We start from the raw sequence: 11,769 nt of genomic DNA on the forward strand, positions 1-11,769 counted from the left end.
GTAGTGGCTTCTGTGAAAGAATGCCATAATCGATCATTCGAGCGTTTGAAGGAAACAAAATGGTGTGTCGTAGATCATTGGGGTTGCAAAACCTGCCTGGCCTAATGGCGATTAGCCGTTCGTCGCTCTTTGTATTAGCTCGTCGTAGTCACGTGGCTTCTATGTGGATCGTTCGAGTGTTAGAGAACAAAACACTAAACCTGAACATTTTTTTAGAAGCGTTTATTTTTTCGAATATGCGAACATTTGTCGAATTGACTTATGAACCTAATAACATTTGGAGAAAATATTTTTCGCACTTTTTCTGACAATAAAGGCACTAACAATACTATCTTTATCAGTCAGGTTTCGCTCGATTGTCCAAAATAACCCTTTCATCAGTCTTGGATTTGCTGAAAAATTTCACGTGCAGAATATGTGGGGGGTCAAATCAGCAAGTTCCAGCAAAAAGACCTTTGTTGCAGTTATTTCAAATGTTTTTCATAGATTGATACGACTAATTAGCAGAATATTCTTATATTCAGGAAAAAGTTAGTGAAGTGAAGTTAGTGAAGTTAGTGAAGTCTAACTGGTGAACCGGATTGCTGTCCATCTTGGTACCATAAGTGTTCGAATCACAAGGACCACAATCTACAAATACAATGTAGTTACTTAATGTGCTGTCTACTTGCGAGCTCAGTAACGATCCCAGCGTCTGATGATGTTATAAAGGCGGCTCCCAGGGCATTGGGTTGAACCTACATCCTTGTGCCCGCGCAGCGTGTAGCGGGAGGACACGTAACCACCGGAAACCCCGCAACTTATCAAGGCCTTAGCTGCATTTTGTGCACTGACCGTTGGCGAGCTTCCAGAGAAGGTTCCGATGAAGGCGATTCCAATAGACCTTGAGTTGTATCCGCGAGCGTGAGCACCGATCCGTTGCCATCCACGTCCCTCGTAGATTGTTCCATCTCCACCAACCAGGAAATTATACCCGATATCATCGAAATCTGCAAAATAAGATGATTATTCGTGTTATTTCTCGTCAACGGTTTGTTTTTTAAATGTGGATCTTTTAAACCATTCCTTATTCTTTATCGATTATCATCCAATTTAAGAATGGTGCCTGTTAATCTTGCCTGTCTTGGGGTGAGCAGTTTAAAACTCTTTCTCAGTTACGAAACCTAAGGAGGTTAAGTTCGGCCCGACTCCGACAACGAGAATAAGGTGATGACTAGCTTTTGTGTGTTATGTCTTCAGTTTCACTTTCAGTGGGGTTTCCCCAATTTTCGCCAAGGTTAGTTAACACCAAACTATTTACTTATGTGAATATCAAAACCACGCTTGTTAACACTCACTATCCAATCCGCGTCTTGCCCTTCCATACATGTGGTCGTTCTGAATACTTCTGACACGGGCCTTGCATGCCGATTGCGAAGAGCACGATGGTGTATCGGTGTGGTGGATCACGACCATGTTCACTGGAGTCGACAGGCTTGTCGTGGACTTCGGATTCTGTGCCCTCCAGCTGCTTCTGGATACTACATAACATGCGTTGGAGTCTAGGTACGAGAAAGGAGGAAAATATCCCGTTAGTCGATGTGCAGAAAATAATCAAATTTATCCTGTAAGCTTACTATATATATTAGGTCCTTGCTGTTACTGATACCAAACTTGAAGCGTAGGGCATGATTGGGCTTCTGCGAACGGTATCCTGACGTGTGCAAGCGTGTTCTACATCATTCTAAAATTATGAACATATGTCCGATCCAGAATGAGAAAATGTCCCCCTGGAAAAAGTTTCCTGTCCTTTGTATTATGACGGCTTGTGGTAGACGGTTTGATCTACATTATAAAGGCCATGATAATCAAAATATTTTGTAACCGTGTTACTGAAATGTAAACATCCTGTTGGGTCCCAAAATAAGATTTAAGACAAAACAAACTTTGAAATAATCAGCCCTGTTGTTTTCGCAAAAAAAGGACTGGCATTTACTTATGAAAAGGCAAGCGGACGTTTACAACTTATTAAATCAACTCATTCAACGGAGCATTAGGTTTTTCATTTTGACGTGTGCGAAATGATAACTCACACAACAGGTATGAGTCTAATGGTTACGTGTATATACATATAATCCATATGTCCATGAATCTGAAAATTTTAGCGGTTGCTCCATAGGAATTCTAGTTCCGGTATTTTCGTGATTTCGTGCACTGCTACCGTCCCTCCCACCCTTCTAAAGACTTCAACGAAGGAATGCACCGAAGTGCGGGCAGCGTCTGGAGCAAGTTGCGGCGGCGACGGAGAGGGAAATTAAAAAAAAGGGAGAAGAAAAACTTCGACACAAGACGAGTGGAAAAAGGTCATTGATCTATTTACCCCGAAGTTTACATTTGTTTTATTGTTTGATTGATCCTAATAAAAAAACACTTATCAAAAGTCAAGTTATTGAAATGATAATCTCTTTTATTGACAATATTTAATGTTTTTTACGAATTCGTCCTGGTCCAAAAAAAACAAACAATAAGCTTGTTCATTTCCACACTTGCTGGGCAGCTAGTCTTTTGAAGCAGATGATTACTTTTATTAACACACTTGCAATTTTATACCCACGAAGATGAAAAAAACATTGACCAGCGAGTGGACAACTTACTGCATTTGTCAATTTATCTGTAAACTACCTTCAGTGCACTTAAATCATCATATTTTTTTCTGAAATTGATTGATTGGTGTCGGTAAATGTTCGGTTTCATTCCGTTCTACAGGGTGTCTCCCCCAAAAAGTATCCCCACCTCATTTATTTTCGATGAAAAGGATGGTTAATGGTTGGAGTTAGCACCAGCATCAAAATCAAAGGTCATAGTTTTGTTAGCTTTAGCATATGAGAAGGAAGGATCATGGTTGGGGTTTATAGCTATAGCATGATCCTGCCATGGTATAAAAGGTTCAAAAGTGCATCATTGATGTCAAAAAGTGGCTTCACCTCAACAAGTTAGCTCTGAATGCTCCAAAGACTGAGTTCATGGACATTGTATCAAGTCGTAGACTTGGTTCAGTGCCTGAAATCACCATTGATGGTGTATCCATCTCAAGCTCCGAGTCGGTCAGAGATCTTGGTGTCAGGTTTGACAAAAACATGACTATGAAAGATCATATTCGCAACATGTGTAAATCCATGTACTTCTCCTTGTACCGGATAGGTCGGATCCGCAAGTTCCTTGACCAAGCCAGTGCTGAACACCTTGTCCATGCTTACGTCACCTCAAGGCTGGGTATGAGCAATGGGCTTCTGTACGGTTTACCGGACCAAACCATTGCTCCGCTCCAGCGGGTACAGAACTCAGCCGCTAGGCTTATCTGTGGTACGAAGAAGCGTGATCACATCGCCCCCATCTTGAAGCAGCTCCATTGGCTCCCAGTAAAGAGCCGAGCTGTCTTTAAGGTGCTGGTGATGTGTTTCTAGGCCCTCAATGGACTTGCGCCATCATATCTGTCTTCACTTTTGCAGCGTAACGAAGGTGGGCGCCTTACCAGGTCATCCTGTTCAAAGTGTCTCCTTGTACCTCGCTCAAAATCAAAGTACGGGGATCGCAGTTTCTCCGTGGCTGCCCCTTATCTCTGGAATCGACTCCCCAAAGCAATTACATCTGCTGAGACCCTCACCCAATTCAAATCCCTTCTTAAAACAAACTTGTTCAATCTTCACTTCAAAAAATAGAGGAGGTAGCGCTTTGAGCAGGGTGACCTGGAAAGGCGCTTTACAAATTCTATATTTATTCATTTAATTTATTTATAGCATGAAATTGGCCTTTCCCCCAATGCCCTGCTAAAACATGTCAGAAGGAAGGGGAGGGGGTTTGGGGGACTCCCCCAATGCACTGGCTAAAACATGTCAGAAGGATGGGGTTTGGGAGGCTTTCCCATGTCAAACAGTTGTGTGAGTTCACTAGAGCTTGTACTTAACATATAATGACCAGTTTGACGAACTCCTATTCGGGTATTTTTAAACTGTGTATGGCCTAGTATATGTCAGGCAAACCAATTTTAATGTCACTTGAAACGGTGTTGTAAATCAAGGAAAAGTATAACTTACCATTGATCAGAGTGACCGTCAGAATAGCCACCAAAACTAGCACGATGCAACCCATGACGAAAAAAACACTCCCCTTGGAGACAGGTTGTTGTTCTTTTAAATCTGTGAAACTTGTGGTGACACAACTACAGAATTAGCGGACGATTATGACTTTCTCTGAATAATGGAGTTTGATTCCTTTGCAAAGCCTTAAATATTCGGCCTAAATTGTCCTTCCGTTCGTAGGTTATGGATACGGGATCTTCTCAAAAGTACTATGACTCTTTGAGGCCATGCAACGAAGGACGAAACTGTTCATCTCCTCCCTCCAATATATAACATTCGTAGTATCATCATCATCGTCATCGTCATCGTCACCGCCACCGCCACCGCCAACGCCAACGCCACCGCCACCGCCACCGCCACCGCCAACGCCAACGCCAACGCCAACGTCACCGCCACCGCCACCGCCACCGCCAACGCCAACGCCACCGCCACCACCACCACCACCACCACCGCCACCACCACCACCACTTTACACTTGGCCCTGGCATGGACACTCATGTACAAGAGACCACGGCTTTCAGTCTCTTCCGACAGACTCTCGAATATTCATACGTTGTGTCGTGAAGAGGCAGACATTTTAGTTCCTTGAGAGCCACGCCAGTTCATCCAGACAATCATCGGTTCTCCGCGGGATCGAACCCGTGTGAAGCAGTGGTTAGGCCTACCATTTCGTCGTTTGAGGTTGTTTTGAGATGGTCCCTGAATTTGCTAATTGGTTCTAAGACTCTTTCACACTTTAAAGACAATTTCCATTTGCGTCTGTGAGACGCCGCCTGCGCCACTAGGAAGAAATTAGAAATAAACAAGGCTGAAGTTTAGTAACTACACACGCCAGCGTAATGAAACTTGGTATATGTTATTTTCATTTGTGTACACAACAGCATTGAAGAAACTGATGTTAGAAATGAATTTCATTTAATTGTAATTGGAAATTTCACATTCAGATTCAAGCGTTTAAATAGGCATGAAGCATTTAATCTACCTTTAAATCTTGCAAAAGTATATCCTGTTGGATCATAGCCAGGCATCCAGGCCAGCATTCCGCGGCAATATCGTAAACTTAAAGGGTTGGGCTGTCGTCGGGCCTCGGTCAATGAGATCCTCGCAAAGATGGGGAGAGTTTTTAACACTAAACGCACAGAGCACTGAAATGTTGACCAAACATAGTGAAACCAAAAGATATAAATGGGCAATAGAAAAAGAATTTAAAAAGTGCCAATGTCACCGTCCTTCTTATTCAGCGAAATGATCAAGTTATTCATTTATTCTCCCTTTAAACGAGTCGACATTTTTCATTTACTTGTTTTTTTTGAGATAATAATACGTAGTAAAATATACCGAGTTGTTTTTTGAGAGTTCTTTTCGACTCGTTGTTTATCTCCATACTGTCAGCTGATTGGTCGATGCAGGCGTGCTAGGCTTTCATCGCATAATTTGGTTTTCCCTAAATACATCCGCGTCGAAATCTGTTTTTAAAGACGAAAACATTTTTTTGGATGTTTATCAAACTTTAAGTAAAATGATATGGTAAATCTGCTAATCTTTATAACTGGTTCATTGTGCTGCTTTTAAAAGTAGGGTACATGTACCAGCACAACTACGGCGGCTGCTACGTGGCAATGATTGTAATAAGGGTATATCAGTCTTGTGACAGAGAAGTGAGGTCCATTTTGTCCCAGTTGTGACGTCATTTTGAATATTATACCCGAGAGTAAATCAGCGCCACCTATATGCCAGTTTGAATGTACATCGAGTCCACTTGGTAGATATCAGCCCTACCAAGGGGTTCAACGACAGTGAATTCTATATCATGCGCTCAATCTCTGGTGTTTGGAAGGTCTCGGCTCTCAATCTGTTATCATACAATCGGGATGGACACTTTGTCATCATACAATCGGGATGGACATTATTTCCAGAGGAACCTTGGGAACTGCTGCATCGGATTAAATTTTGTAAATGTCGTAGCCGGCGTGTCCCGGGGCAACGAATTCTATTACATGCATAGGTCTCTAACATCCGTCGTGATCTGTCAGCATACAGTAGGGAAGGACACAGTTTTCCAGCCAGTGGTGGCAGGGGCTTGCATGGATTTAATCGGCATATTCGTACCGCTGCGCCAACGGAATGCATAATTTTTAATCAATTTTGATTTAGGCCGGTGTAAAAGTAAAAAGTGTCCCCCCTAGAAAAAGTGTCCGGGCCTATTGTATTCTGACAGATTATGGCATATGGTTCTATAGAGGCAATGACCGTCAATAGCTCAGCGCATAATAGAATCCTTTGTTCCCGGACATTTTATCCAAGGACATTTTAAACTTCTACACCGGGTTAACCTGGAGATTTCCCGGTAAGTAGATGGTGATGAAACCCCTCTGCTATCCACGGAAGAGTTTATGTTAATAGCTATCTCTCCATGTCTCAAACCTTTTTGATAATGCTTGGCATAAATCATCATTCATGTCACTCGGGGCCAAAAAACCCACATGATCGGTTTTTGGTCACGCTTCATCCTGCTCATATCACATAAAAACATGATTGTGTAAATTAACACAAAAACGAGATTGCCGAATTACATAAAAGCAGGATTAATAGTATACAATCACGGTTGAGGCCTGCTTGTGGACTGTCGCAAGTGACTGACAATTTCAGGTTGTCAGTTAGTTAGTTTCACTTTGTGGCTGTAGTTTGATGATTGTACGGTGGCTGGGAAAGGACATCGAAAAAAAAAAATTCTTGGCGGGACGACTTATTATCTCAGGGGGACGACTTATTATCTCGGGGGGACGACTTAGTAAGTCGGGGGGACGACTTACGAAAAGAAAGAAAAAAAAAATCATTTTCATTATGTCGGGGGGACGACTTATTAAGTCGGGGGGACGACTTATTAAGCCGGGGGGACGACTTATGAAAGCGAGGGCGAGGCCTGGCTGTGACTGCCTCATCTCTCTCACCATGTAGACAACTTGGCAGAGCAGCCACGACTGATTTGACCTGGCTGTGACTATCTCATCTCTCTCACTATAATTATTAAACATAATGCTCAAAATTGATTCATGAAAAAGGCAGTAGGGCAATATTATTATTAAGTTGTCAACATGGTGAGAGAGATGAGGAAGTCACAGCCAGGCCAAATCAGTCCTGGCTGCTCCACCGTGTTGACAACATGATGAGAGTGATGAGACGGTCACAGCCAGGCCGCATCAGTCTTCGCCGCACTGCCTAGTTATTAACATGGCGAGAGAGATGAGACAGTCACAGCCGGGCCAAATCAGTATTGGCTGCTTTGCCAAGTTGTCTACATGGTGAGAGTGATGAGGCAGTCACAGCCAGGCCTCGCCCTCGCTTTTATAAGTCGTCCCCCCGACTTAATAAGACGTCCCCCCGACAAAATGAAAATGATTTTTTTTTTCGTAAGTCGTCCCCCCGAGATAATAAGTCGTCCCCCCGAGATAATTTTTTTTTCGATGTCCTTTCCCAGCCACCGTATGATTGACCTCTGCCCTGAATATTATAATGAGCCAGGTAGAACGCAGATGCTGGCAGTGATGTAGAGGCCGGAAGCGCCCAAGCAGTGCGCCTACTGTTGTTCTGGCCGCAAAAGCACTGTGTACATTGCGTACAATGTTATACCAAGTGATCAGCTGAATATGCGAGGATTGTGTAATCATCGCCTATGATGCCGACACATTACTAGCAACACAGTATTTCCTTCCCCATCCAAGGATGGGGCAGCATTAGTACAAGTACAACAGTACAAGTAGGTATAAAAAAGAGTCCGCCTTTCTTCAACGGATGTTTCAAGCTACCGCCATGTTGTCGCTAAGACCCCCAAGTGGCACCATGACTAGCATGCAATTTTCACGTGTGTGCTTTTTAAGTACGAATATACCACGTATTATTCGTGTAATGTGGTAGTAATGAGTTTAGTATAGACGATTCAGCTATAATGCCCGGTGTCAAAAGGCACATATACTGCGAAAGTTGCATTTACTGGCCGCCGCGCGAAATCAAAAAATGGCTCGAATTTTATCTTTACATGGGCACAGCCAACACAAGTCACATTTAGTTTTGTCTTCAATTTATACTACGGATATGTCTGTCATCAGTACATTGGGTGTTCTTTGTTTTACAGCCGCACAAATGCAAAATAAGGACCATTACATATTGCGTGCAAAGACACAGCGATCTAAGACTCTGTGGACTTTTCATGTGTACAATTGACAAATCGCAGTGTTCGTCTCGTTGCACGTGAATATGAAATCCAGGACTTCCTGACTTATGGACTATAAGTCTCCTAGAATTTATCAATTGTCTGCTTAAGCATAGGCCACTGGATTTTTCATACACACATCGTCACGTTATTGGAGTTCGTTTCATGAAATACCAGTGTAATGATGTTATAACGGAGGTTCTGCACATCTCACAAACGGCGAATCACGAATTACGATTTTGGATTTTGTATATAATCTTCGAAGACTACACACGATCACTGATTGCCTACCTCGTAAAAAAACTGTTACTATCAGAGGGATAATATACTGTGTAAAGTACCCCCTCCCCCTGTAGATAGTCTTATCTCTTGACCAAATCTGTCGTCAGAGACTTTTAGAGAGGCCTGGACCTTAATTAATAATCGGTAAGTCGGGCCTTTAAAGCTGTGTGTCAGCTTCCTCAATCTTACTTCTGATTACTAATTGCTTGTAAATAATTTCATGATAGAAATAGCAGTATCATGATAGGGTTGGTGTTAATAATCAGTATATATTGCCGTTATTTTGATAAAATAGTAAAAAATCCCAAAGTTTTAAAGTGCAATTCTTTGGGATGTTTAAAGTGCAATTCTTTGGGATTTTTTTACTATTTATTTGTCACTGGAGTCGTCAACATTAAGAGCAAAACTAATGGGACTACTTCCTTTCCCGATAGGACGAAAACATACATTTAGCGACGGCCAGTCAGTCTTGAATAATTAAGCTGCAACCTCTTCTAGTAACTCCCATCTCTCCGAGTCAAAGCCAGTCTCCTCTCCGAGTATCTGCCACCTGTCCGAGTCAAAATCAATCACCTATCCTAACAAGTTCTGCCTCGGACTATTAACAAGGCCCTTTGAAAAGGCTACATCAGGCCACCCAAGGAGCCGTGATCACGCTTTCAAACCAACAATTGCTCGGACGGGAGAGATAGAAACATATCATCACAACTGCTTTATTTCAAACGCTGAAGTCTGATTTGAAACATCGGTCTGAAAATTATGCATGACACATTAAGAGTCCTGGCAGAGCCACTGTGAGGAAGCGAAAAGTTAGATGTCCGGTCCGTACAAGGGCCTTGTTTACAGGTGGTCTTCAGTCCGAGGCTGAACTTGCTCGGATAGCCTTGACTCTGTGTGTGCGTGGGGGGGGGGGGGGGGGGGGAGTCGGTGAACAGGTTGCTGCTTCCACGGCGCGAGTCGTTGATTTATCCCCACTCCCTCTTCAGCAGCGTTTGCTCAAGACTTTGGATGTGCTATTCTCCCGGGAGTATTCCTCATACAAGGCGGGATAATCTGGTGACACCGTCTTCGGCCACAATCCTTCTCTGACCGCCCATGCTGACGGCTTATAGGTCTTTCAAAACCAGTTTAAGAACTGTGGCAGTTTTGACCAAATCAAATGTATTTGAATTCACGAGCTTTCCTTTGATGTCGTCATGTGCCAACCTCGTATCCTTTGGCTTATCAACCCCAACCCAACCAGTACCGCATTTGAAGTTAGGCTAGAGTGGTCAATTGCAAGGAAGTCGAGCTAAAATTATTTTCAAAGATCTAATGTATATAGGCAAGACGCAGCTACAATCAATTGGCTCATCAATGAATACCATTGCATAGTTTGCTGATCGACATTGTGGTGTGCATCAAATCTGACCCTTTAGAAAGATTTTCGAAGTACTGTATATCAGTAGGCCAAACCATATACTGCTTAGTTATAGCTAAATAACATTTGCTGAATGAGTAATGTACATAATACCATTTATGTTACACTTTGTTTATAAAATGCCAAAAAAGCGCCATTTCATGGACATCAATGACCGAAAAAAGTATCATAGTGCTTTGATACCATAGCTGCTGCAACTTGTCATATTTCGTGCACGAAATAAGGTGGGATCCAATGTCAGCAGGCCAGTCAAGTTATGTAAATAGCTAAACGCCTGTTTGACTACACACGTATTGATCTGTCGAGACCATTAACGAATACATACGAGTACTCGCATTCTGCGGGATTCTAGCTTCGTGTTTTGAAATGTGTTCTGCAGCTTCCGTAGTCGATGAATCTAGCAGCTGCAATCAGTCCATCATACTGTTGTAGAGACCAACCGCCTCCGATCTTGATTTCTTTTAGAATCACAACCTCAACAATATTGTGACTAGAAGACAATTTCTTGCTAATTAGGTTAATTGCTCTCACTTGACTTGGTCCTCACCACATGCAATATTACATACATAAGTATATGCGAAGAGGGCGGATAATACCACATGTGCTTACACACTTAACCTAAAACCCCTTCTGTATCTCTCTTTACCTTATCTTCTTAAATCCTTTTCTTCTCTCTCTAACTGCACTTCTCTGTTAGTATATCGCTTCTCTGTTTTGACATCTCTGTTATCTTTATTGGCTTCTCTCTACATCTATTAACTTCTCTCAACTTCTCTGTAACCTCTCTCGTTCACCTCTCCTAGCACTCTCCTCCCGCATGGTAAATAGCATAAGGGTAAATAGTCAGGTGGCGGGGTACACCACACATGACCCGATCTATTATACGAAGATGTTATACTTAAAGATTCATAAAGAGTTTCAAACATACCCCCCCCCCCCCCCAGTAAATGTAAATACATTGAGTTTCCCCTCAACTTAAAAGACTTGATTCCTCCTAATCGTAAAATAAGGTAGATATGGTTAAACAATTATATATGCAAATTTTGGAGTGTTTACATCTCCCCTTCTCTCACGAGATCACAATCCAAGATGACTTCCCATCCAAACAAATGAAGGTTATGAGCTTACAAACTCATTATTTACGCTCTTTGAAATAGATACAACTCACAACGGATTATAAAAAAACATCTTTAAAACCAAGTGAGGATCATAGTACCCAAACGTGACAACTTGATATTCATAATAAAAATAATCTGGAAAGTACTGAAACGAAATATCCCAAAAATGTACATGCCAATGTACGCATATTTATACACTCTGTACCTACACAATGCGTAAGCTTTTCCCCATGTAGAAGTGTAATAAAGAAATACGAGACCAAGGGTATTTTCCCTTCACTGTGCTCACATTTGTCTAACGTTCACTGTCAGTCGGAGACCGAAGCTAGTGTTGGTATCTCTCATTGACATTTGCAAAAGCCTGGGCAAAGGCTTCGACGAATCTTCAACAATTTGGCCAGTTTGCTGACACTTTATCCTGTGTCGGCTGAAACCGATGTTATGGGATTCGACCCTGCAGCGAATAACATTACCCGAGTTTGCAAAGTTTAACGTGGTTTCAGGTTCCCGTGAAAATGTTATCCAGCTTTGGAAAAATGTTTATCTAACGAACATGATAGATCGTACAGTCAAGGAGTAATGGAACAATCTGCACCGACCTTTCGCAGCGACACTGCCGTA

The 11,769-nt window shown here is 42.3% G+C and overlaps 1 protein-coding gene across 1 annotated transcript; it reads right to left on the bottom strand.

The window, feature by feature from the left end:
- Nucleotides 1–200: 200 nt before the first annotated feature.
- LOC135496691 (peptidoglycan recognition protein-like) lies at nt 201–4,241 on the bottom strand. Its single transcript, XM_064786157.1, has 3 exons — nt 4,074–4,241; nt 1,338–1,541; nt 201–989 (listed from the first exon to the last, which is right to left on the bottom strand). Exons 1-3 carry the CDS (start codon nt 4,126–4,128, stop codon nt 676–678), a joined length of 573 nt encoding a protein of 190 aa, XP_064642227.1. The 5' UTR covers nt 4,129–4,241; the 3' UTR covers nt 201–675.
- Nucleotides 4,242–11,769: the final 7,528 nt, after the last annotated feature.

Source organism: Lineus longissimus, chromosome 12, assembly GCF_910592395.1.
Source record: "Lineus longissimus chromosome 12, tnLinLong1.2, whole genome shotgun sequence".
Taxonomy (NCBI): domain Eukaryota; kingdom Metazoa; phylum Nemertea; class Pilidiophora; order Heteronemertea; family Lineidae; genus Lineus; species Lineus longissimus.

Coding starts and splice junctions, on each gene's coding strand:
- LOC135496691 (XM_064786157.1), bottom strand. CDS start 4,128: ATGGGTTGCATCGTGCTAGTTTTGGTGGCTATTCTGACGGTCACTCTG. Junction 1,542..4,073: donor GACGGTCACTCTGATCAATG/GTAAGTTATACT, acceptor TCTCGTACCTAG/ACTCCAACGCATGTTATGTA. Junction 990..1,337: donor GGCAAGACGCGGATTGGATA/GTGAGTGTTAAC, acceptor CTTATTTTGCAG/ATTTCGATGATATCGGGTAT.